General features: G+C 46.4%; 1 protein-coding gene and 1 pseudogene across 1 annotated transcript in view; one reads left to right on the top strand and one right to left on the bottom strand.

The window, feature by feature from the left end:
* Positions 1–6,731: 6,731 nt before the first annotated feature.
* LOC114630605 lies at positions 6,732–27,631 on the bottom strand (annotated as a pseudogene).
* Positions 27,632–27,682: 51 nt separating this feature from the next.
* Positions 27,683–27,882, top strand: part of LOC114630604 (apolipoprotein L3-like) — a 16,890-nt gene continuing 16,690 nt past the window's right edge. The window contains exon 1 of the mRNA XM_028778848.1: positions 27,683–27,780. Coding sequence (XP_028634681.1) covers positions 27,683–27,780 — 98 coding nt within the window. The remainder of the gene's footprint in view (positions 27,781–27,882) is intronic.

Genomic DNA, 27,882 nt, shown 5'->3' with positions numbered 1-27,882 from the left:
ATTACTCTTGCAATCATCTCCACCTGCTCAATCCTCTTCTCAACATAGGTGAGGCAAAAATTATGAGCCCATGATTGAACTGAAAACTTCAGCCAATGGAACACTGGCAATTCAACCATACGTCTTAGTTTCCCTTGAAACACCAGAGCAATCACAACTTTAGAAAGCAAAATTCAATCTAGTCTATCCAAAATCAACACCAAGTACATCATTCCCATGCTACAAAATTTGGCTCTCAATTCCTGGACATAAATGTGCAATTGTGTAGCCTCTAATACCTCACCAAAGAGACATTGTCCTAAATCCTATCTTTTATAGGTCTGGTTTCTAGGATCTTTGGAGACCTGTTTTCCCAGGGTTGGTTCGTGCCACATGTTGTTTGTCTGAATGATTCCAACCCTGAGTTACCAGTTTTAGCCAACTTTTTGTTACCAATGTTAAAAATTTTAATCATACCCAATAACTTATAAGCCAATGCTCTATAACCAAGACATGCAGAACATAGTTATACTTTTAAAACCAGTCAGAAACAAAAATGAAGTGGCTACACACGTTTTATATATTTGAACCAAACAAAAGTTTTTAAATTTTTCTAGCTGTATCTTCAAGAGAAAAGAACGTTGTCACTTGCTGAACCCAATAAACACAATTACTGAGATTTTTCTAGGAAAAACAGCTTTCAGCTTCCCTACCATAGAAGCCAAAAAGCTGCTGAACCCTTTAAGAGCAGCCTATGCAGACAATCAGCTACTGGAAAGGGTTCTCCAGCTGTGCCTTACTCCCAGCCACAGAGTAGAGTAACTTATCAGTTTCTGCTGTGCACATTAAGACTGCCTTTTAAACAAGTTAAACTAAACCAAGGGGTGGATAGCCAGCAGATAAAGTTTTAGCCATTTTTTTTCTTTTGAACATGAAACACAGAACAAGAGTCATTCAAACAATGAAACAAAAATGCAGATTTAACATAAAACAGTCAGTTTGACAGACATGGACAGATTGGCACGCCAAAGACAGACAATAGACAGAGAGGGAAACCAGAGCTAAGGATTTCTCCAGTAGGAGTCAGAGAGAAAGTAGGCCATCTCCCGATTTTCTCCTGTTTCTCTGAGAGCTCTGAAATAGCTTATATCCATTTCCCTTCTCTTTTGCTAACAAGTCCTGGAGAAAAGACAACTGCTTTTCTGAAACCCTTTCTCTCTCTCATATTCAACATTAACTCTCCATCTCTTCTTTAGGAGGTGCAGCAGCAGCTATTGATAGTTACTCCTCAGCGCCCTGCTTTCTTAACCTCCCCAATTCCTCCTAACTCTGCTCCTCTAGCCTGAAGCAGCTCTTAGGCTGCGGACAAAGGCCTATTTATGACTCCCCCACTCAAAATTTCACTGTCACCCCTAGGTGAAGTCGGGGTCAGGTCAACAAATATTCAGCCTAGCTTTTCCTGCTTAACGCACCTGCAACAACTGTTGCAGTAAATCTCCAACCCAAATAAGACCAGTCAAGGAAAACACAACTCAATAATTATAGACATAAACTGCACGCCTAGATTGGGCAGATTTACCATTACACTACTCTATTCCCCAGCTATGAGATCCCTTATAATTTGCAGTTTTTCCAGGCCACATGCTTCTCCTCCATTATCCTTCCACCTCCTGCTCCTCCATCGACTTCCTTCTCCTTTGGCTCCTCTTCTGTCGACTTCCTCTTCCTCTCTCCTCTCCTAAGCCTTTTTCTCGATCTCTCCTTCTACTGCCCAATCACTGGCTCTAGCTTTTTTTTTTTTTTTACAAATTTAATTGGCAGAAGGTTCACAAGAAGTCACCTGTGTACAGACTCACTCCTCCTCTGTGGCCCCTCCCAGGAAAGTGGAACTAGCATCAAAATACAAGGCTGGGGCTATCCACAACACTTCCCCCTTTTTGTCCAATTAAAAGACTCTTTTCTCTCAGATATAAGTTAAACACAAATTATATTACCATGTTGTAATTGTTAAAGTGCAAGATAGACCTAATACCCGGTCCATCATTTTTGTTAACTAAATAGAGCCTCTGCCATCTCTCTTAACTAAAAGACTTAGTTCTGAACCTGGCTTTTGTCCTGTCTTTAGAATGAATGCCATCTGAAAACCATCCTCTCAAAGTAAATAGCCTGTGTTGGCTGTGAGACTACAAGTCTTCAACCCCATCAGAAATCCAGAATGACTGAATTAACTGCTTGCTTACATCTTGCTAGATGAAACTGAAAACCAGCTGAGACATCTAGCCGCATAGATTGATCTACTGGGTTCTTAGACCCAGTAGATCTTAGGTATCCATTCTTGGATTAGCTGGACCACAGCCTGTAAGTCATTCAAATAAGTCCATTTTCTACATATAGTGAGATTCATTCTGTAAGTTCTGTTATTCTAGAAAACCCTGGCTAACACAAACACTCAAGCCAAGAAATCTCCTATTGTACTAATTTCATTTGTTCTATTACTGGGACAAACGTCATGACTAAAAGCAATTTAAGAGAGAAAGGGTTTATTCTGGCTTACTAGAGGAATAGTGGACCTTATGCTGGGAGAGGCATCATGTGGAGGCCGGAGCAGGCAGCTGACTGATCAATCACATTTTATGTGCACACAGGAAGCAGAAGTAGTGGAGAAGAGTGGGGTGAGGCTATAAACCCTCAAAGCTTGCCCCTAGTGATGGACTTCCTACAGCAAGGCTGTACCTCTTAAAGGTTCTACACCCTCACAAACACCACAACCACCTGTGGACCAGGTGTTCAAATACAGGAGCCTGTGGGGGACACTCTCATTCAAATCACCTAAAGAATGCAGGAAGGAACAACAAGAAGAAAGAAAAAATAAAGTAAGGTTAGGAAAATGATCAATAATGCCCAGATGTACTGGCACACAACACTAATCCCAGCACTTGAGATGCAGAGGCAGGAGGATCTCTGTGAGTTTGAGGGAAGCCTGGTCTACATAGTGAATTCCAGGCCATCCAGAGCCAGAGAGTATAACAACAAAAAAGTGCTCGGTCTCTAAGTGTTCAGTCCCTAACCTGCACTGTGCATAGCCCCTCCCACCCCTGCATTCCAGTCCTCCCAAAATTGAGCCCAGAAGGTAGATAGGGTCCTGTCTCTGGAGTCTTCATGGAGACCCAGACATATCTATGTTGTGGTAATTATTTAAAACTGGCCTCTGGTTCATCCGACTGTCTAAGCTGAAGCGGCTCTGCCTAGCCCAGCTGTCATGTTTCTCAACCTCAGGCCATGCGTGCGCTGCAGCCAGACCCAGCCCACCAGAAACACCAGCCCTGCCACACACGACACAACAGCGTGAGAGATGGCTCTGTCAATCTTCCATGCTGTCTCTGCAAGGCAGCGCATTGCTCAGACCATTCCGCCATCCATGCGGGCCGAGTAAGAGAATGAGACTCTAATTCTTATAGATTAATCAAAGGCTTTATATGTTTGATAATGTTTAAGAACAAGATGCCCATACAAAGAGAGCTGTATCCCAATTAGCTAACCTAATTATAAGTTTATAAGTTGTTTCCCACAAGTGCTCTCCATACCTGTGTGGTTCTCCATCCTCCTACATCTCTGGCCTCTCTAGCTCCTTCTCTTCCTTTTTTCTCTTCCTCTCCCAACTTCTCCTTTTCCTCTCCTTATTCCTCCCACCTTAGCTCCTTCTATATATCTATTCAACTAACTCCAGGAAGCCACAAACTTTTCCTTCCTCTCCTCCCAGTAGATCAATCAGGAAAGCCAACTAGAAGCTGTTCCATACCAGGAGGCCATTCATGCCTGTTGGGATACTTCAAACCCATGTAATTTGTACACTTAATCTCTTTCCTATAAGTCGGGCAGTTCTTCAGCCAAAGCCCACAGTGTGAGAAACAGTGGTTCATCAGTTCATAATAAGAGTACTGGAAACTCTGAGTAGCAAAAGTGATACACTTTCTGCCTTACAAAGCTGGGTATCAGCCTACAGAAAAGGCAAAGACAGCTGGCACACCACTTTGCTGCTGACCAGTTGCTTTTTATATTCCTAATCTCACACACATTGCCCCTCCCCCTGAGTTCCTCACTGGCTAATTTCCTCAGGGAGATACAGTCTCCCCTGTTTCTGGTATTGCCACCTATCCCAGATGGCATTGGTTCTGAATTCAATATATAACATATACCACAGGCTTGAGAGTCTCTCATTTTCTAATACCTGGGCTCAGTTGCATAGCACACTGCCTGTAACTGTTCAGTCCTAGGATGAACTGGGAATTTGTAGACAAGTAGACATCAACTTCCTCATAGACAAGACCAGGGCCTAGTGCCTGCTGTTTAACTGTGATTCTGTGATGAACTCCAAATGCACCTCAATCTGAAAATGGACAATAATGATTTATTTCTTATAGCAGTAATTATGGTTAATCCACACATATGCATGCACATTCACATGTGTTTTGCTGCATGTCTGTATGTGTCTGTGTGTGTGTGTTCTTGTGTGTGCAAGCAACTGTTTGTGTGTACCAGAGGCTGACATTACGTCTCTTCTTCAATCACTGTCATGATTATATGTTGCTTGAAAATGCAATTCATTCTCCAGTGCAACACAACAAACTCCCATAAGCTTACTCACCGACTTGCAGTTCTGTGTATGTGTTGGGTTCTAGTGTGTATGTGGGTTCTGTTGTGTTGGTTCGGGAGTCTTGCTCTGGCTAAATTTGAGCAGCACCCAGGTCTACTTAGGGGTGTGCATTCACAACTAGCTTTGTGTGATAATCTAAGGATGATTTCATAAATTCTTCTCTGCATACTCCATGTGTTTGTGGGTTCAGCATGGTGTTTAAGAAAACAAATTCTGCCACCTCAGGTTCACGGCACTTTCAGAGATTACTCTCCATCCTTCTGAACTCTGACCAGCCCTGTCTCTCTTCACAAGCACCTGCCTATCCTCACCCCTCAGCACAGATCTGGGCTCTGGAGTGGTTGAGGCTGACAGTGGTCTTCTGAAGTTAGAGAACATGGCACTTGGAATGTGCCTTTACCTGGAACCATCCTGCACTGCCTCCTCTCAGAAGTTCCCAGCGTTCTCCATGGCACAGTCCACTACCTTGTGCCTCACCTTCAGGCCCCTTTGGTTGAGGAGACAAAGTCCTTTTCTCCACCAGAGACCTAGAGCTGGATGGCTGTGTGACATCTCTGCTCTGTTCCAGGAGAAGAGTCTGATAGGAGGCAGGCAACAGAGGCTACCATAACCCTTCCTTCTGGGGCCTATTTCACTTTACACGAGTATTGCTGGGTTTGACTACCATGTCCTCACAGCTTGAGGGAGGGAGAGCAAGTAACTACTCAGCAACTAAACACTACAGTTTGCAACACATTTATTTCACCATTTGATTGGAGTTTTACAATCATTCCCTAAACACAAATCTTTCCTCATCTTTCAAATCAGTCTGTGATTACAAGTGTCATGCGAAGCTGTACTGTGATTTTGCAGATGGGGAGCCTGGCTGAGGAAGAGTCATTGGCTTTATTCCACAACTCAGAGACTGAGCCAAGAGGCAACCAAGATGGACTCTTAAGATACAAGACACTAGCGACCATGCTTCCTTGTAGGGAGATATTTGTTGCTATATTCTAAAAATATTTTCTTACTCTTGATTTTCTCTCCTTTCATCAGCATGACTGCAGCTTGTCAGAGGAAAGCACAGTGAGATGCAGGACCATGCAAATGTCTGCTGAGCCACAGGCCCACCGTGACGGCTTCCCTTGATCAAGTGAGGAACTGACTGGAACATTCATAGACCACTGAAGAGTCAGGGTGGCAGGGATTAGGACACCCTCATGCCTCTATCTCTAAGTCCAGGGACAGAAGCAGAGCCCTTCCCACTTGTACATGAGGAAGATCTGCTAGACAACTGCTCAGCATGTTCTGTGACAACACAAGAATGTCAGGAAAATGGTTGACACCTCAGTGCTCAGGCCTCTGCCAACACTGGTTGTCCATAGGTTGCAAGTAACTGCTTTTACTCCATTTTTTGAGATCAGCCAGTTAACATTCACTGAGCACAAGACTATAGAACATAAGAGGAAAAGAGCCCAGTGATCTGATGCACCACCTTGGCCAGCAAGCCTCCACAGATTGAGAAGGAGCTGAGAGCCATATGCCCAGTCTCCTGTCACAGAAGTGTTGATTTCATCTCTATTCCATACACTGTTTCATGCCTTATGTGATCTGCCTTGACTCTCACTCTGGCTCTCTCCATATTCTGCTCCCCAGGCTTCCTGACTTCTCATTGCTTGTCCTGTACACCCCTCCCTGACCACACCCACCATGTTACAGTCCCCTTCCCCACACTCTAAGACAGTCTGATCCCATTTTTTTAATTTTTTTTTATTTCTCACATGCATATTGCTAGGTAAAAGCCAATCTGAAAGGCAGCTTACTATATGATTTCACATGTATGGCACACTAGACCCTTGTCAACACCCACATATTGTTTAGCACAAGCAATGAACCCTATACTATAAAGTCTGATCCCCTTTTAAACTCCAGTTTGCTCTTCTGGGATCTCTGGCCATCTGCATTCACCTCAGTCTGCTCAGCCAGAGAAATTCAAACTCCTCAACAATCTTTACCATGGACTTGAACTCAGGCTGTTTCCCCTGTTACAACATGCCTCTGTTGTCCCCACCCCTGCACATGTCATCTCCCCTGAACTCTTAGCTGCTTGGAGGAGGGGTCACTGGGGCAGGGCTGACTTTAGAGCATCATAGATCTACTCAAATACCTGCAGCTTCTCCTCCAGCTTCAGAGCCAGGTCTGGCAGTGCTCTAGCTGACTCTAGTTTTTCCTCATCATACAGATCCACTGATTCATTCACAAGGTGGTACACATCCCATGAAAGGAACAAACTTGTAAACCCTCCTGCTCTAATCCTGGCTCCTCTAGTCATGGGGAGAAGACTTTGGGCAGTGGATGTGAGGTTTCTGGCCACTGCTCCAGAGCAAGAGATGAATCTGGCTGCCCTGATGGCTCGGATCTGATCCTTGAGGGTTTTGAAGGCACTGAATAATTCCAAACCTATATAACAAAGCTTGACTGTGATCTTAGGCACAATCTTTAGAATCTCCTCAAGTATGCTCATGCTGGCTCCAACCAGTCTACTGGTTTCAGATTCATCTGACAGTCTGTTTGATTCTTCCACAATGGTGGTCGTAAGACTAGTCACAGATGCTGCAGCTCCCAGACCCACTGAGGTTACTGAGAGTACCAGACTGGTCCCTGCTGTAAAGGGTTCGAAAACCAAACCAAGGAGCCCTGGGACTCCAGAAGCAGTACCAACAGAACTGGACACCACATCGGAGATGGTACACCTTATGCACTTGGTCAAGATGGTCAGCCAGGTCTCGGAGTTTCCTGATATGGTCCTCTAGTTTCTTTTTCAACTCAGGAAACTCTTGCAAAAATCGCTCCTTCTGCTGCTCCCTTTGAGGTCTGTCATCTTCATCCGTGGGCTCCTGTGCTAAATGTTCCTTCAGAGCCTCACGCAGTGAGGCTTCCTCCTCACTGTGATAGAAGGCAAGAGCATGAGGAAAACAGCTATGTTTTTTAAGATAAAAGCTTATTCAGTCTTTAAATTTATACTACAAACCCAACAGAACAATTTTACAGAGATCCAAAACTTTCCATTCTACTATGAACATTTGGTACATTCTAGATGCCCACCATCCTTAGTCTACAGGGGTCAGTGTGTGAGGTAGACTCAAGACACCATAGTGAAAGGCACTTTATAAAATGCCTTCCCTAAATATCAATGATATCACTACCTGTGGGAACCCTGTGATGAGCACAGGGATGTGGGATCAGAGCAAATTCTCTCTACCCTAAGAACTGTGTGTTGTGAGAGATGCACCTTTCCCAAGAGTCTCCCCTCTACCATTGGATGCTGGGAAGTCACCTGCATCCTCTGCAGCATCCAGCCTGCAGGAATGCCTGAGCTTGCCTGGGGAGCCCTGCAGCTGGATATACAGACTGAGCATGATGAGAGTGGATTCCTCCATCTGAAAGACTCCCAGACCTGAGCAGTCGACAGCTCCACATCTGACCTCATGGGACAGTACACAGTGACAGCACACTTGCTCTAAACACTTTCATCAGGCCACCTGTCTGCTGCACACAGTGTCAGCATTAAGGTTAGCTTTGGGTCCCATCTGCAAGAAAATTTATTAAATTCCCGTAAGTATTTCAATTTGGGAAATGCAGGGTGTGAGAAACACTGTTCCAAGGATTTTTTTATAAAAATGCTCAACCTTAAAGACGTGGGTGTGATGAGGACTTTGCTGCCATTTCTGACCTTCCATTTCTGGAAGCCTAAGCCATTGACTTTAGGGAGATTCCCAGGAGGCCTTTTTTCCCCTGGAACTGATCAGTTGTTGGTGTCCCTGTAATGATGTGCTGTCTTCTGCCCTCACTACCATCTGGCCCTGAGTCCCCCACCCCTTGGCTCTGCAGAGTGGCTTCATCTCTCTCCTTTGGGACAACAGTCCTGAGCAGTGTCCTCCTGGCTGCTGGATGCTGTCTCGGGATAAATATTTTTCCTAGGGTGGGCTTTCTGGTGTGCAGGAGTCATGTGATTCATCATACTCTCAGTGCAGGATACTTCATCCCAAGGACAAGAAATCTGAAGCCTGAAGCTCTCTCAGATGTGGCTGGTACCTGTCTTCACTGGTTCATTTGAACCCTCTGTGCTATGTGATGAAAATCATCTATGTGACTTCTGAGTTGTTTTTTAAATGTTCTCAATCCTGTAGTTGGCTTAGAGTAGTCTTTGATTAATAGCTAGTGTCAAAATGAGAAGGAAGGCTCACTGAGACTCTTTCCTCAGACTTTTTAACTTTTTCTGAGAATTTGATAATAAAACCCAAGCCAATCCCTTAAGAGCCATGAGACCCTCCAGATTGTTTTGCCTGCTGCCTGCTCTTTGCAGATGTCCAAAGCTGTCCCCTTCCAGGCTGGAGCTCACAAGACCAGTGCCTGCCTGTGGTGACTGGGACAGGACAGCTGCTACCAATCTTGGCTCCACACTGACTGCCCTTCCTCACTAGTTCCTGACTCTCAACATGGCAGATTCCTGTAGACAGAGATCACCAGGCTAATACACAACATAGCTGACAGCAGTGTCTCGTTGGAACACCTCAAGGCCATGTGCAAACATGCAAGGGACCTGGAGATCATCTGTAGTAATCGGAAGGACAGAAATCTCCTGAATATGTTCAAGACAAAAGGGGAAGCATTTTCCTCTGATGTGTTGACAAGGGGTCTCCTGATATTCTCGACTCATGTCAATCATTCTTCAAACACACTGACTTTGGGAGCTGTCTGTAGCCGTGTGATCTTTCTGATATTCAGGGCACTCTGTATAGAACAGAAGAAATTTCCAAATAACCCATAATAACTCTATAGTCTTTGAAGACAGTGTATGGAAGGCACACCCATGAACAGCCCTACACACACGTGAGACATGACATCAGAGCAGGGGGAAAGGCCCCTTCTCCCTTATATGTCTTCCGTTGGGCCCCTGACCATCTATCTCCTTTTTTGTGTCTCCAACTCTCCCTCTCCTTCCAGCCCTGCTTTCCTAGCCTGATACCTGCACCTCCATTCCAGGGTCACTCACAGTCTCTCCTGACCCTTGGCTGTGACCCTGGTCCTAGTCTCTCTGGGATTTGGGAAGGATACTAGCACTTGGTTTTTCAACCCTGACCTGTTGCTCATCCAAGACTTTCAGCACATCCTATTAGACTAAACTCTCAATCTTGTTAAACAGCAGGAGGCTCTGGATCTGAACAAGGACAGTCAGGGTCCAGCCGAGCTCTGTGCCTCTGCACCATGGACTCTCTGCCTCCTGAGATCAAAGTAGGATCTTGATGTTGTTACCACTCCTCTGATGGGAGGAAAGGGACTGAGACTGCACCTGGAAGATGCCTTGTTCAGTTTACATTTTTCTCACTTGTCCCAAAATAAATCCTTGATTCCTCAGTCCTACAGGAGACCCTTGGACCTTGTCTCTTCTGTCTTTCAATTTAACTTGCAAAGCTGATATTCAGGAGCACCCACTGTGTGCTGGTCCCATGCTGAGAATCACACTCTGTGCTGGCCCCATGCTGAGAAGCCCACATGGGTGATCCTATCTTGTCAACTACAGTTGCATGGTGGTGGACATCAGGAAGTGGTAACTTGTCAAGGTCACATAACTAGTGGGTGGCAAATTCATCCTGGCACCTTGAGGAACATCTTCAAACAACCTGAGGAGATTTCCACCAGGAATAACATGTTGTAAACACTCCTCTTGGATAGTTGAGAAGGAGAGTCAGTAACATTAACCCCTGGGACTGCCTTGAGTGGGTATGCCTGACCAGAAAATAACCCTCATTCCCCTGCTCTGGGGGGCAGCACTGAGTACACCCTGCAAGTCACCTTGGCAACTCTGCTGCTTTCACAAATCTGTCCCAGGCTCCATCTTCAGTTACCAGGCTCCTCAGATCTGTTTTGCTGAGTAATTCCGTGAGAAAATCAGTGAATTTTTCAGCAGTGAGACCTACAACTATTTAACAGGAAAATTATGAGGTCAGATGACAGAATGGGGTCCCATGAACCTCTATTGGTCTAGCCACCTCTCTACTCACCTTCATCAGACCTGCTGATCTGGAAGCATACAGGTTAGAGTCCTTCTCTGCACCCATTTCCCTGCCCACTGAGTCCTCTGGAGCCTGTCCAGCTGCCCAGAGCTGTGTGATTTTTCCCTTTCCCCACTGTCCCACCATTTCTCTGTCTGCCTCCCCATGCCTCCCAATCCCAACTGCTGGGAGACTTGCACTGCCCCCTGAGTTCCACTGTCCAACCCAAGGCTGCCCTGCAAAATCCTGTTGCACCAGGAACATTGAGGTTATGGCCCCTTCCAATAACTGCTACATCAGGAACCCCCAGGGACAACAGGATGGCTTAATGCCAGAGTAAGGACACAGTCAACAAAAGCCAGGGTAGTATGACATCTTTAGAGCACAGCTATCTGACTACCAAAAGCTCTGGATATCCTAATACAACTTAAGCAAAAAGAAAATAAAAGATCTGAAATTGAATTTTATAAAGAAGATAGAGACCTTTAAGGAGGAAATATTGAATCCCTTAAATAAATATAGAGAAATACAATCCATCAGGCAGAGGTCTTTAAAGAGGAAGCAATGCTCAGCCAGCATATTTGGAAACAGGAACTTAACAGAAATTAAGTGGTGAAGACCAAACGATGCCATAAACATAAGGTATTACTCAGTGGGACTGGGGTCCTTGTGGCAGTGAGAGTCCAGATGTCTGTCCTCTATGATCATTCTGTCGTTTCACTGTCTGTCACGTGTTCACACCTGTCTCTGTGTGTCCGCCTCCCTTTGCTTCTATTTAGTCTGTGACCCTGCTCCACACGTGCAGAGGGGACACCATGTGCAGAGGAAGTGACCCTGCTCCCTCTGTACACCAGGAAGAGGTGCTTACTGCCTTGCCATATGTTCATCACGGACATTGGCTTCCATTGCTGAGAAATGACAGGCCACTTGTTGATGGCTCTTTTTTGAGCCACCATGAACCTCTTACAGGTGAACACTGTGGGGCCAGTGCTTTCAAATGTGACTTTCAAACTGCTACTAGGTTCTCCATTATCTCACTGGGTCAGTAGTAGAATTTTTAATAAAGATAGAATGAGTATGAATGTATATTGAACATGGGAAGGGCTCAGTGCTCTCTGGAACCAGTGAAAAAGCATCCATGTCCGCTTGAACTATTGCATATTTTATGACTCTAAAGCCATTAATACAAAGACAGCACTGCCATGTTTGGCTGCCAGCTTGGGATGTGTCCTTGTCACAAACAACCAGCTCAATAACTCTGTACACTGAAGCATTTCCTCTCTAGCAGCAAGAAAGATTGGGATTTTTCTCCCTTCACAGCCAAGCTAGAGCTTAGCTGGTCTTGACCAGACTGTACCGTCTCACTTTCCACTGCAGGGCAGGAGCCTCCCTTACTTCCTAAACCTCCTCGACTGTCATAGCTCCTCTGAGACACTGAGCTTCCTAAGACCAAATGCAAAGTGTGAAGCATTTGGCATTTCTTCCTGTCCCACTTGTTCTTTTCATTGTAGACAAAAGAGCATAGAGTCCCTGCTAAGAAGTATCTGCAGTCAATGTTATGCTGTGTTGACCTTTTCCTCACCAAAGAAATTAGTCCATTGCTTTTAATTTAGCCTTATGTGAGTTCTTAGAATGCTGGTGGAAAATACCCAGGTTCTTTGTCAACCTATCCTGGGACTGACCTCTTGCCCAGTTGCCAATAAAATCCTTGCATCCCAGTCCATCTCAGGACTGGTCTCCACCTTTCTGCACTGCTCAGCAGGACTGCCTTCCAGGAGCTCTGCTGACAGGATTCAACTGCGTTTCTAATCCAGAGTTCTAAAGTCTCCCACATTCCTCACATAGATGTAAATTCCCCTACCCCCATTCACTTTCTATATAAAAGAAGCTGTAGTGGCTTGAATATTCTTGGTTCTGGGAGTGGCACTATTAGGGGGTGTGGCCTTGTTGGAGTAGGTGTGACCATGTTAGAGGAAGTGTGTCAATGAGGGTGTGGGCTTTGAGACCCTCCTCCTGGCTTCCTGGAAGACAGTCTGCTCCTTGCTTCCTTTGGATGATGATGTAGAACTTTTAGCTCCTCCTGCACCATGCCTGCCTGGATGCTGCCACACTCCTGCCTTGATGATAATGAACTGAACCTTGAACCTCTCTAAGCCAGCCCCAGTTAAATGTCCTTGTAAGAGTTGCCTTGGTCACGGTGTCTGTTCACAGGAGTAGAACCCTCAGACAGCAGCAAATATCTACTCTGTGTGTGTGTGTGTATCTGTGTGTCTGTGTGTCTGTGTGTGTCTGTGTCTGTGTGTCTGTGTCTGTGTCTGTGTGTGTGTCTCTGTGTGTCTATATGTGTGTATACAGATAGAGAGGGGAGAGAGAGAATGTCAGGTTTTCACAGAGCCCCACAAGGATAGATGTCCATATTGGTAGTGAAGAGAGAGAAGCAGGTGCTGGAAACTGACAGGTCACATCTTAGTTGCAGTTAGGAAGTACGGCATGTACTGGAAGAGGCAAAACTGTCAACTTTTTCTTTATTTTGCTTTATTTTATTTTAAAGACATGGTCTCATTATGTAGCCCTGGCTACCCTGGAACTCACTGTGTAGACCAGGATGGCCTCAAACTCACAAAGATAAACCCACGTCAGCCTCTCAAGTGCTACGATTAAGTATGCACAGTACACACAGTAGGGCCATATACTCTAAATTCTCACCCTCAGGGATGGACATCCTCCTGGGAGGCTACATGTCCTGTGAGTTCCATAATCTCCTCAAATAGCAATACGAATTGGAGTCCAAGTGTTCAAATACATGAGCTCCTGTGCATATCACACACTCAAGATATTCACAATGAACACACATGGGTGGGTCACTAAGATCAAAAGGAGCTGTATAGGACAAGGAAAAGTAGTGGCATCTCCACTTCCATTGGAACCCTTGTAAGATGGAAACACACAGAGAAGAAGAAACTGACTACCTTTCTGTATCTCTGCTGAGGCCACAGCTCGGGCCATCAGATTTTGACAGGTTGTTTTTATTTTATTTTATTTTTTTTTTTTTTTTACTGCTCTCCAGATGTTCAAGCTGAAGGGAGGAAAACAAAACAAACAAACAAAACCCAGGATGCATTGCAATGGAGACCTCTGCAGAGAAGTGAGCGGAAAAGTAGATGTTCCTCCAGGGGACCCTGAACTTCTACTTAGAGAAGACAGCCATCTGGCTCTACCCTTATCCCTCATCCTGGCCGAGTGAGAGCCCTCCTGTCCTGCTAGTATCCATGGGGGATGTAACATGCTAGGGACATGGCAATGAAGAAAAAACTGTATATAATCTACACACTGGAGGGATTGTAAGAGACGCTCTGTCAGTCACCAGGTAGGAACACATCGTAAATATCTTCTGTGTGACTGTGACACACAGAGCTTCTCATCCACACCTTATTAGGGGACCAGCATCATTCATGAGATAAAGAGTCCTGTGAGCCTTATTGTAGTGTGGAGGGACGGCTGGAAAGGTTTCAGATTTGCCAGTAGCGCTACAGCTGGGGTGTGACATGAAGTGTTATGAATGTCACCCCACAGTTTAGATATGAATCTCCACTCTCTTGAACCTACCTCAGCACCTCCTGCTCTCCCCACGTGACTGGGAGGGACGTCTTGCCCAGGGCATCTCGCCCACTTCAGGGCCTGTGCCCTGTGACAGGGGTTAATTCATGAGTGACACAGTATTCTCCCAGAGCCTACCCACTCTCCTTAGTTCTTCAGGATCCTGCATCTCATCAGAGATGGAGTCCTGTCAGACCCTGTCCCTGCATCTCATCGGGAACCATCCAGTCCTCTGCCTCCTTTTCTAAATGTTCAACGTTAGGCAGTTTCTAATCATTCTGTGAACAGCAGTAAAAGAATACTCTCCAGAAAAAAACATCTTTACTGGGGGTTATCTGCTCTAAGACAGCTCAAGAAGCAAAAGGACAAGATCATGGGGTATCATACTAAAGATTTTCACAGACTGAAGCTCACGGTTGATGAACTAAATTGTGCGAACCTAAGCTTACATGGACGTTGCACTCATGAGTTACAGACATTCTCCCTAGATTTGCAGTGCACAGCATCCTCCACAGACAGCAGATCTGACCTGCACATTGGGGAACCTCAGCACTGGAGAGAGAGGCTGAGGGTGGAAGCTGAGGCTTCACATGCACACTCTACTTCTAACTAAAAATCAGACCTCACTGTGGTGTGTGACTAGGGCTGCAGGTCTGTGGTGGAAAGCCCCTCAGTGTTCAAAGACTGGCACAATCCCTACTAATGCAAACAGAGGAGACAACCAGTGAGTGTGCAGAAGTTCAAGTTCCCTGTGATCACATTTCCTTCAGAGACGGGGAATGCCATGAGTGTTTAGAGCCTGTCAGGCAGCAGAGGGACATTTATCAGCTCCCACCTGCAAGGACAGTGAAAGCACATGGTGACAGCGAGAGGTGCAGGGACTCTTACACTTTGAATGTTAGGGACACTCAGTCTCTGTGAAGCATAGCATACACTATTTGTTTAATGACTGTAAAGTATGTGCCATTTGCCCCTGTTCACCTCACCTTCTTCAGCCTGTACCTCCCCTGGAGTGTCTTCCCTCCCTCCCAACCAGTGACATGTTCTCCCTGGTTGTTGGTATTTAGGCTAGGCTCTGCCCCACAGTAACCAGGCAACAGTCACACTTGCCTGACTCACTATAAAGGGGGCAGCTTCTCTCCCTCCTCTCCCTTTTGCTCTCCTGCCCTTTCTCCAGCTCCTTACCCCTTCTCTCTTCATTCCCCTCCCCCTCTCTCTCCATGTGCTCATGGCCCGCCTCTACTCCTCTTCTCTCCTTCTGTCTACCTTTCACTGTCTCTACTACCCTCTCAACTCCCCTCCTTATGTCCTGAATAAACTCATTTATACTGTCATTGTGTGGCTGGTACCTCAGGGGGAAGGGATGCCTCATCATGGGCCTACAGAGGCACCCACTTCCCCCACACCTGATTGCATATCCACCAAACATACCTCTTCTCTTTCTTTTTATAAAACACAACACTGGTCCTTTACTCTCTCTTCATAACTGTGGTGTCTGAGGGCCTCAGTGGCGTCTCTACCACTGCACAGCCTTCAGAACACCACAGGTAGAGAGCAGCTTCTTGGGACTCTTAACAGGGCGGGTAACCCTAGCTCCATCCATCAGGGCACAAAGCAGAGGCCTAGCTAATGGTGACAAACCCCATGTCACACAGTGCTCAGAGAAGACAGGTGAGGGAAACAAGAGCCCTGTCTCTGGATGGAAGACTAATCCTGTGGATTTAACACTTCTGGCCCCCTTTCCTTCACTAGAGCCCACTCTACTGCAGTCTGCCCTCCTGTTAGGTGAGGCCTGTGCAATGATCCTGGGGACAGTGCAGAGCCCATTGTTCATCCATTACCTGCTTCCCCTCCACACCTGCACACAGAAGACAGCCTTGGCTTCATCCTCTGTCCTCCACAGGCTAGGCAGAGGCTAGGTGAGAACTAAGGAGTGTCACCTCTCACTTACGTGCTCAGCCTCCTTGAGGCACCTTAGAATAGTCACTCCCTGTTACACCTCAGTTTTCCTCAGGGGTTAACACAGCATAGCCAGTAAAAGCTGTGCTGAAACCAATTAGATGTTCTGTACATCTTAATCAAAACCTCCTTCTCTTTGGTTCAATAAGAGCACACCAAGGCCAGTGTGGTTGATGGCTCTATGTTCAAGTCTCCTCTACTTCCTTTTTCTGTTTTGGAGCTCTCCAAAATGACTGAGCACAGATAAAATATTGCCTTCTTGCTAGGGACTTCTAATCATGTCTTAGGCTGCCCTACAAGAAGGAGCAGGGTAGAGGAGAAAGAGGAGCAGACAGACCTCATGTGACTGAAGGTCCAGCCCTCCAGCTGCTGAGCCTCTGACCACTGTTCATCTTCCCTGAGCTCATCCACACATGGGACCATAATCCTTCTCCTCCAGAGACATTGAGAGGATGAACAGGTGGGGATAGTGTGCTCCCCAACTCACCAAGGAATCTTACTGCATCCATGTTTGGATGTGTCTCAGCTGTCCTTAACTGTGTGGATCCATTCACCAAATGCACATCTGAGACACAACCAGACATAGCTCTGGGCCTTATTTACACAGTGAACCCATATGAAAGTAAAATTTCTGGTTTATGGCTCCTCGTGATAAAAGGACCCATCTGCTAGGAGTCAAACCCATGAAGTTACCTGCTGTTCTGGAAAGCCTAGTCAGACAAGGTTAAGCCAGGGCATTCACTGTCTCAGTTCCCAGGAACTTAAAGAATATCTGCTATTCCCTGGGAGACAGTTAGGCAATGAGGATAAGATAGGGGAATAGCTTCAAGCAATGATGCTTGCCTAAATTTTCCATTTTGCCATGTCTTTATAACCTGCCACCTGAAATTCAAGTTTAAGCACTTGATCAGGACTTCGAAGACTTGAGGTTCTTCTTTGTGTCTCTTGTCCCTTCATTCTTTTGCCCTGGTCCCCAGGTCACTTGTCATTGATTTCCTGTGGGCTGGGGCAGCATGCCTTTAATTCCAGCACTTAGCAGGCAGAGGCAAGGTGGATCTGTGAGTCTGAGGCCAGCTACAGCTACATAGCAAGTTCCAGGACAGCCAGGGCTACATAAGAGAGAGACCCTGTCTCAAAAACAAATTTTTTTAAAAGGAAGAAAAGAAGAAAACAGAAACCTCAGCCACAGTGATTCCATCTCTATAATCCCAGAATTCAGGTGTGAGCAGAAGGATGGAGCTCTCAAGGCCAGCCTGGGCTACATAAATGAGAGCTTGTCTCAAACAGAAGATACAAAAACATCAGCAAGAAAACAGGAACCCCTCCCATAGTGTGAGCTGCCAACACACAGGCTTGTAAGAGAAAAAGGGAGAGATTTCCAAGAATAACAGTGGATTTCAGAGGGCTAGGGAGTGAAGAACTGTAACTGACCCAGTGTGGGGCAGTGAGCTGTGAAGGCAGGAAAGCCTGGTAGAAGAGTCCTAGAAGCCCCAGCACCCTGGCTTCTGGACCTCTAGGACGGGAGGCGCTTCAGACCTTCCCTATCTGGCTCTCTCAGCTTCAAGCTCTCCACAGTCCCTCCCACAGAGAGGTCCATGGCCAGTGATCACGTAGGAGTAGCACCTTCATGCAGATGAGGCATTCCCAAGCTCTCAGACCAAGCCAATAGGGGTTACCTGCTGCCACCCCAAGACTGTATATGTTGACCAAGCTCAAAAGTAAAGGTGTGTGAGATCCTTCCCGCTGTCTGAGAGCTTTTGTCGAGGTTCCTCCCGGCCAGCCTGCACACTTCAAAGAGCTGTAACACTTATCCCCTCTCTGCCACCTTCGCTGAGGCGCTCCCGGGCTGCCCGCGGACAGAGGAAACCAAAGAGCTGTAACACTTCTCCCTTCTCCTCCGCTGAGGCGCTGAGATGCGGTTGGTGGCAGGGCAGCAGCGGACTCTCCCTGTCTGCTCACCACCCATCTCGGGCTGCCCGCGGACAGAGGAAGCAAGGCAGTCGCCAGTCGCACCCTGTCCTCAGCCCGGCCAGAGATCCTCATGGAATCCATCTGGAAGCGGTCCCACAACCCAGCATGAATGAAGTTTGGGGTTCAGTAACACAGCACTGAGTGCACTGGATGAGGTTGGGCTTACTGAAACCCTTCACTCAGGAAGTGGAGTCAGAAAGATCAATTTAAGTTCATCCCTAATTACAAATCAAGTTGGAGGCCAGCCTGGGCTACTTAAGTTTATGACCTTATCTCAAAACACACACACACACACACACACACACACACACACACACAATCATTTAAGTACTATGAAGAATGAAGCACACAATACTGGGAAACTCTAATGCAGATTAAACAACTTGACTCAGCTAAGGAGCTTGGACAAGAAGACAGGTGAGCTGTGATTTGAACAGTAGGTGGGCAACACTGCCTCCTGGTGGTAGGTACCAGCAATTTCATCTGTTTTAACTTCCTGTGTGTTAGGCAGTGTGTACATGCCTCTTCATGCTTCCCTAGTATACGTGTGTGCCTGCCTCTCTGTGCCTACCTACTGAATGTGAGTCCCTGCCTGCGAGAGTCTGGAGGTAAGAGGTCACAGTTAGGTATCTGCATCTATTTTCTGCCGCCTTAGGTTTTTGAGACAAGGTCTCTCTCTGAACCCGGAGCTTGTCTTTTGGACAAGACTGGCCAAGTGAACTCCCAGGATTCACTTACCTCTGTGCCCTAGTGCTGAGATCTCAGACTGTCCACAAACCCCTGTTGTTTTTTTTTACAGGGGTTTGTGGATCCAAATTTACTCTTGTGCAGCCAGAGAATTCAAGACTAGTCTCAGCTACAAAGCAAGTGGGAGCCTAGCCTGGGTTACCCAAGACTTTCTCAAAACAAACAAACAAACAAACAAACAAACAAGGGCTTAGGCCTATGGCTCAGTGTGTAAAGTGTTTTCTGAGGTCAGATTCCCAGTACCCACACACAAGCTGAGCTTGGGGCACCTGCCTGAAGCTTCAGCAGTATGGGGTCAGAAACAGACACACACTGACAGACTCAGATCCGTACATATATGTATAACTATAATGTTTATCCAGGCAGTGGTGGTGCATTCCTTTAATCCAAGTTCTGGGGAGGCACTGGTGGATCTCTGTGAGATCAAGGCCAACCTGGTCTACAGAGTGAGTTCCAAGACAGTCAGGACAACATAGAGAAGCCCTGCTTTAAAAACCAAGACAAATAAACAAAACAAAACCACTCTACTATCTCCAGCCCTTTTTTATTTGTTGTCTGTGACAGTGTCCCATAGAATCGAGTTAACTTTGACTTGTTGTAGAGATGACAGTGATCTTGAACTCCTGATCCTCCTGACTCTACCTCCCTGGAGCTGGGATTTCAAGTGAGTTTGAAGCTACTCAGGACTTATGAGATCCTCCCAGGCACAAATAAAAATAAAATCTAGAGGCTGGGATGTAGCTCTGTGGGTAGAGGGCTTGCCGGCCTTTGACTGCCCTGCCTATGATCCCCAGCACCACATGGCAGCAGTGGGGGTATCTGAAATTCACGACCATCCTCAGCTACAAACCAAATTGAAGACTAGCCTGAGCTATATGAGATCACTGGCCAGAGGTCCTAGGCATAGGAGGGGCAAATGTCATGACTGTGTGTGTGACCACAGAAATATCAGTACCCTCAAATGGATCCAATGTAGGACTGAGGCCTGCATTCCTCTTGCCTCAAATGTCCTTTTCTAAGCTTCAAGGTGCTAAGCAGGAACCTATAAATAAGCAAGGAAGTTTAACAGAAAGCCGACTTTACACCAGTTCTCAAGGTAGAACCTGGAATTCTCGAGCTGCCCAATAAAACAGCCCGGACTGAACTTCCATTATAGTAAGCATCCAATAGGAATAGAAAGCTCAGCCTGGGAGGCAGGTCCAGCCTCGTTGCCATAGTAATCTCCAGTGAGTTTCTTGGAGCTGAGAGCTTTTCTTGGGCCAGGTACCTGCTGGGAATTTTGGAGGGTGTCAGGAAGTAGGCAGGGGAGGAATACTGGTAAACAGGACATGCTAAAAGTGGATAGAGTGGTGTCCACAGGAGAAAAGGGTCCCTGCAGAGAAGCTATTCTAAGAGAACCAGAAAACAATTCCAAAGGCTAGGAAGGCTGCTGGAGAGGTCAATCAGTAGTTAAGAGCCCTGCCTGCTTTTCCAAAGGTTCTACTTCCAACCTTCCCACAGCAGTTCACACATATCAGTACCCCAGAGAGGTGCACAGACACTCGTGAAGATGAACACCCATCACATACAAGGAGATTTAAGGCTTTCTTTTTAGAATTATATATATGTGAGTACACTGTTGCTGTCTTCAGACACACCAGAAGAGAGCATTGGATTCCATTACAGATGGTTGTGAGCCACCATGTGGTTGCTGGGAATTGAACTCAGGACCTGTGGAAGAGCAATCCATGCTTAACTGCTGAGCCCTGTCTCCAGCCTCATTTAAAGCTTTTTAAAGTTTAGGGAAAATGTGTCATTCAGAGATGAGCAGTTGTTTTTCAGGAGACGTGAAAGAGGGTCCAGGCAGACATGGGGAGCAGTTAGAGTTTATAGGGGTCAAAGAGAGGATGAAAGGAGTCTTGTGACTAGCAGGGTGAGGGATGTATGGGTGAACAACAAAGGAGTCACGGGGAGAGGTACAGGGACCTTCCAGAGAATGGTCACAGACGTTGGAGGCCATGTGGCTGAGAGTTTTAGAAGGGAACGAAGAATTTCTTCTGAAGGATTAACTAAAACCAGTCATGAGTCTTATTTGGTATTGTTTTCTATTTCTTGAATATATGTGTGCCTGTGTGTGTGTGTGTGTGCGTGCGCGCATGGGTGCATGTGTGTTATGTTCCTGTGTGTGCTCCTATGAAGGCCGGGACCTGGAGCTTACTGTTTCTAGACTGGCTGTGCAACAAGTCCCTAGGACTCAGCCTGTCTCTGGCCTTACAGTGCCAAGCTTACTGGCATGTGCCAACATACCCAGAGTTCTCTTGGGTACTGGGGATTTGAACTCAGGTCCTCACACTTGTGCAGTAGACTTTTTGCCCTGAGCCATTCTCTATACCTTGGGGAGTTGTTTGCTTGTTTGGTTTGGTTTGGGTGGGGTTGTTGTTTGCTTGTTTGTTTTCAAGGAATGGGTAGTTCAACCTAGACTCCTACTAGCTATGCAGCTGAAACCACCCTGCTGCCTGGACCTTACCACCATGGCCAGATTTATTTACTTTATTTCCTTAGTTTAGGCTTTTTGAGACATGGCCCCATTATGTATCTCAGGATTATTAGGAACTCACAAGCCTCCTGCCCCTGCCCTCAGAGTGCTGGATGGACCAACATGCCAATAAGGATCGGTCCCTCCCTTTTTACCCCCTCCCTCCCTTCCTTCCTCCCTTCCTCCCTCCCTCCCTCCCTCCCTCCCTCCCTCCCTCCCTCCCTCCTCTCTCCCTCCCTCCTTCTCTCCCTCCCTCCTTCTTTCCCTCCCTCCTTCCTACCCCCACCATCCCTTTCTGCTTCCCTTTCTGAGACACATTCTAACTGTGTAGCCCTGGCTGGATCTTAGTGGTGACCAGGCTGGGCTGGAACTCTAAGAGATCTACATGTCTCTGCCTCCTGAGGGCTAGGATGAAAGGCATGTGTCACCATGCCCAAAGAAACTCTTACTTTTAGACTGTTTTATAAAGGCAAAAAGGAAGCTTTTGTTGGGGGTACAGTGTTTGGGAAACAAGGTGTTGCAAGAGGCCATTGGACATTTTAGACAGAAACTTCACCAGGGTCAGGGATTTTTGAGGCCACACAAGGGACAACAGGTGACACCCTGAAGTCATTATGAAGGAGGACACACAGAGAGGAGGAATCTGGGGACACGGGAGAAGGAGATATGATAGCGTGTGGAGGGTGGGAGGTCTGATGGACAGGGGGTTAGAGAGGATGATAAAGGCACTCAGTGCTGACGTTAGAGGAGCCAAGTAGAAAAGTGTGAGTGTGAAAAAGGAGAAGCACCAGAAGCTGGAGCGATGGCTCACTGTTAAGAGCCCTGACTGCTCTTCCAGGGGAACCCACACGCGTCAGTCAGCTCACAATCACCAGCTCTAGGCCATCCAGCGTCCCTCCTGAGTTTCTTGGGCACCTGCACACACACAGACACACACACACACACACACACACGAAAATATGATTAATCTTTACCTGTATTTTCTATGTATGAGTGTTTTCCCTGCATGTATGTCTGTGCACCATGTGCATGGGGGCCAGATGATTGTGAGAGTCCATGTGAGGGCTGGGAATCAAACCATGATCTTCCAGGAAAACAGCCAGTGGGCGTGGCCACTCAGCCATCTCTTTGTAAGGACTACAGTTAACCTGTAAACCTCACTTGCTCAAGGGCAGACAACTTCCTGGTAAGCCGGGGCTGCTGTTCATGTAAAATAACATCAGGCGTTTTCACTTCAGTAAACAAGGTTGGTTGCCCCAGCTGCACAGGAAGTGCTTGATCACACATAGGTGGGAGGTACATAGACAGGAAGTACATCCGGATGCTTGCCTCCAATTGGATGAAGGCAGGAAGCACTGTCGTCTTGTGGGGTGTGCCTTTACGAATACCTAACAGCCTAAGTCAGTGCCATTCTCTGGAAATCTCAGGTGTAGACTTGGCCAGTGTCCATCTTCCTGGCCAGTATTTAATAAAGCTTGCTTTAATTGGATAATCATTTGGTCTTTCTCCTTGAAATTTTCAGGTCTAACATGCTCCAGCCCCCAAAGCTTTTGTAAAAGAAAGAGGTAAGTATGGATAAGTTCAAAGTCCAAATCCCATGCTCAGGCCTGAGGCATTCGCTGTCTGTCTCCAGGTGTCTGAACTAATGTCTGTCAAAAATGAAGAAGGGAAGGATGATCAAACTGTGGCTGCTGTCATCCAAGAGGACATCCCAGAGCACCGCCTTCTAACCATGCTGGCTCTCTGTTGTTTCCTTCCACTGGGCCACCTAGCCTTAATCTGCTATCTCAGGGTGACACTCTTTGCAATTCCTCTTCACCCCCTCTCTCTGCCCTCCCTCCTCCTGCTTCCTGTAGATTCAGATCCACACCACATGTTGAGTGCTCTCAGCTTCCCACTTCACCCTCTATCTTAGAATCCTTTAAAAAAAAAAAGATGTTTTAATTACGTGTATCATATATGTTTGTTTGTGCATGTCCAAAGGCACATGTGTCTTCAGAGTCCAGAAGGTGTCAGATTCCCCTGGAGTACAGGAGTTATAGGCAGCTGTGGGCCCCTAACATAGGTACTGGGACCTGAACTCAGAACTCCTGTCAAAGCAGTGTAGGCTCTTAACCACCAAGCCATCTCTCCAGCTCTTGTCTCAGAACCCACAAAACTAATCTTTTCCCCTCTCCCCTAAAACTCAGACAAGTTTTAAAGAAAAGAATGAATACGAAAAGGCCAAAGCCTCCTCCAGATACACCCTCGGTTTTGCCATAGGCTCCATTATTGGAGGATTCATCTTTCTTCTCTTCTTACTATTACGATTTTTCTTACTGTAACCTCTGTCACCGCTCATGGACTGACCATCAGATACATATAACACAACTGACCCAACCTGCAGCTTTGGATTTCCCTGGAAACCTTCTCTTTAATGTCTGGAGTGCCAAGCTGATTGAGCTCAGAAATAAAATGTGTAACAATGATAGCTTGCAGTTCCTAGAGCCTGTGTACTACTCTATCCGGCACTTCAGATGCCAATTGATGTCCTAAAACTAAATTCAATTTTGACTCTACCTACAACAGGTCTTCATGGACTCCAGTGGAGTCCCAGAATGGAGTCCAGAATGGTCTAAATGGAGACCCAGAGTGAAGGCAAGGATGAGCCACTCCTGAGAAGGAGGGCATTTCCCCTGAGTCAGCTCACTGGCCCTGGGTCACTTTTGGGGGAGGGGGTGTTTGGGTGGGTTTTTTGTTTGTTTGGTTGGTTGGTTTGTTTTGTTTTGAGACGGGGTTTCTTCTTATAGCCCTTGCTGTCCTGAAACTCACTCTGTAGAAGAGGCTGGCCTCCAATTGACAGATATCTGCCTACTTCTGCCTCTCCAGTGCTGAGATTTAAGGTGAGCACCACCACCACCTATCCTTGGGTCACTTTTGATTGGGTGATTTTCCTCATCAGTATGACCCACAGTTCCTTACGTGTTTACATGGTGTCATATTTCATTGATGCCAAAAAATATTACTTTTACCTTGTTAGCTTCTGCATATTTTTTATTTTTATAAATATTCTTGAACATTTTGCTGGAGTACATTGCAACCTGATCCACCCAGATCTTCTCTCTACTTCTTTCCCATGAGCATCTGAGAATTATTTAGTTAATGACTAGTCTTACTCAGGCCTCTGTTAACTCTCAAACCCCAGGACAAGTGGATGAGGGGCCTTATTTAACAGATCAAAGCAGCCCTGCCCACCAGGTTCTTCCAGCATCCTTCATTCCCTACCCTTTACAGGGTATGGCTGGCATACTCTGCCCTCTACCCCAACTCTCTGGCTCAGGGCCTGGGCTGCCCTTCCCCCATAGGCTCTTCCTTATAGAATCCAGCCATTTTGGTTACCCACCCCTTTTGTACCATTGGGCCTCCTGGCTGCTGCAGCTGGTTTCCCTCTCTTCTCTCTGTTAACTCCCCCTCAGCCCACATGGCCTACATCATCAGGGTGAAGTCCACTCTGGCCTCTCCCAGATGTCCATGCCTCTGCTATGCTCTCCCTTTTACCTACAGTTAATGGTCTCCTCCACCATACCTAGGAGCAGTCATGGCCTTTCCTTTTTTATTTCTTTTATTTTTTCATTCACCCCCTCCTCAGTGCTCACTGAAGGAGGAAATGTTCTCACTTTGGCATGTGGGACCTTCCCCATTTTCCTTCATCCTCCATGGCTCAGAAGATACTGAACCCTGGTAGATCCAAATGGCTGATCCTTCAGCCTGGGCTAGCCTCTTCCATGTGTCCTGTGTCAACATGTACTCCGCGCATGGCAAAGCTTCTGCAGACTTCTGGGTTCTCTTCGTGTCTTGTTCTCTTTTTTGTCTTGTGAATTCTAGCTTCTCTCAGCTCTAGCCTTTGTCCTCAGCTTGAGATGTATCAAAGGCTCTAGTGCCTTCCCTCCTTGCACAAACACCTGGTCTCCTTGCAGGACAATTTCAGGACTCACCTGTTACCTGTCTAGCCAGCCATTTTGTGATATTACTGACATTATAAGGAAACTTTCTCATGCCCCAAGTGGATTTCTATTCTGTTATTCTCTGTGCTTTGGTGTTCTTGGAAACCAGTCACAATAGAATTCAGTTAGAACTGCTTTGTATAGTTAGCCACAATCATCTTGGACTCAAACCAACTTCCTACAGCACTTCCTGCACCTACATATAAGCTTTTATGCTTTTGCCCCTAGGATGGATCCCAACACAAGAGAGACACCTGCACCAATATAAAAAGCTACTTGGAATTAGACTTCCATTGTGAGTAGGGGTCAAGTAAAGTCTTAAGTTCCCAAGACCTTCCTGGGAACAGACATTCTACTCGATAGGAAGAGACATGTATGTGGGTAACTGACATCCTGGCTGGCAAGTTAAGACATGAGTGTTAGGCAAGGCAGATCTTCTCCCACAGTTGAATACCCCAACCAATGGGAACAGGATAAATGTACAACAAAGAAGTCTTCCTAAGGAAATCTCTTATCCCTAAATCCTGATTGGTGGAATGACTTGGCACAGATGTTTGTGGATTTCATGCTTAAGAGGTCTGTAGGATTCTGACTTAATGTCCCAATCAGCTCCTGAGCCTGGTTGTGGCCCTTGATCAATCTGTCCTAGGACTAATGTTCAATAAACTATCCTAGACTGAATAGTGTTTGTTTGTTTGTTTGTTTGTTTGTTTGTTTTGTGAGGCAATCACAACACATCTACTCCCCCCTGTCTTGTAGATCAGGGTCCTTCCTCATCTGCTGTCCACTCTGTTCCATGTGTGTCCTCTTAGTGAATCCTCATGGTGCTCCACCTGCCTCATGGTGACCTTCTTCTGGACCCTCACCTGACTCAGAGCAAAGCAAACTCCTTCTTCCTCTCTCTTTCTACCTGGAGCCCCTGGCTGGGATCAGAAGTCCAGTCTTCCTATCTGCTTTCATTGACTGTTCTGTTTTTCAATAACCAATCAGAGATAACTGGGGAGCATTCTTTACACCACATTGAAACAGGAGATGGTTCAGTAATCATTACAGTGCCCATGGGCTGTTACATGTAAAATCTGTTTCTCTTTTAACATGAGGGCTGTGAGCAAGGCAAACCTGTTTGTCCTCTTTTAATAAGAGCTTTAACTAATTAATCAATCAACTGATAGATGATCTGATATGGTGGTTGGTCACCTTGGGATAAAGGAGCTAGTTGTCTGTTGTTCCCTAGGTGACAAGCTACAGTTACTTTAGCCACCAATATGATCAGAGACTTCAGAGGGATAAATTATACTCTAGATGTCCTTGAAAGGACAGAGTCTAGTCCATAGTCCATAACCTGGACTGTCTTCTGTGACTGTCTCCATGGCATTGATGGCAGAAGCAATCTTTGACCATCAGAGGAAGAGAAGACTGGAGAGAGAGTGCTAAGAGGACCCAGAGAGTGCATGGGAATCAAGAGGGGGGTAGCCAAAGTGGCTGAGTTATACAAGTGGACTAAATATTGTGAATGTAATTCTCTCTTTTAAGAAAGAATTATTTGTTTTATGTATATGAGTACACTGTAGCTGTCCTCAGACACACCAGAAGAGGGCATCAGATCCCATTACAGATGCCTCTCCTGGCCTGGAGAAGGCGAAGCTCAGGGGCCAGTGAGGTTTAGAATAGGGGGAAGGGTATGCCAGGCAGGATGACTCTGTAAGAGGAACTGTGAGTAGGACATGAGGGGACCTAGAGGCTAGCATAGACCTTGATATGCTAATAGGCATAAGAACTGGTTTAGGTTAATGGAAGACTCATATGTTCCTTCTGTGAAAGATAAGGAAAATGACTACTTTTAGCAAGTAGACGTTATCTTCTTAAGTCCTTGAGGGAATGCTGGCTTTTGTCTAAATCCCAGACTTTGGGAAAAGGAATTTCTTGCAAGTCTCGTTTTTCAAGAAAATAGAGTGAAGCCTTCAGAACCTTTTGCCTCTTACAATGAATGAAAGAAAAAAATCTGGATAAGCAGGCGTCTGAACCTCACCCCCATCCTATTCATTTTCATTCACTAAACTATACTGGAGCGCCAAGACCTGCAAAAAGTAGCCAACGCCTGGTTCAAAGACCTGGCAGCAACCACCAGCAGTTTGCTTGGCAACCAGTGACGTCTCAGCGTCGCACTCTTGACGTCATAGATGGGCGACATATTTAAAGAGAGTGCGGGACGCTGCAACTGCAGTTGAGACCTTTAACAGCCATGGAGCAAACGCAGGAGGAGCTGGAACTGAATTGTTGGACTACAGAAGACATGGACGTGCCCCAAGTGGCTCGCGCCTGGGAGTCGATGCTGAGCAGGTGAGGCCAGTCCTACATCTACACACACACACACACACACACACACGCACGCACGCACACACACACACACACACACACACACACACACACACACGGGTCTCC

Source organism: Grammomys surdaster, unplaced genomic scaffold (assembly GCF_004785775.1).
Source record: "Grammomys surdaster isolate TR1022 unplaced genomic scaffold, NIH_TR_1.0 342, whole genome shotgun sequence".
Classification (NCBI taxonomy): Eukaryota; Metazoa; Chordata; class Mammalia; order Rodentia; family Muridae; genus Grammomys; species Grammomys surdaster.
The sequence above is the reverse complement of the archived record's forward strand: the minus strand, read 5'-3'. Positions and strand labels throughout refer to the sequence as shown.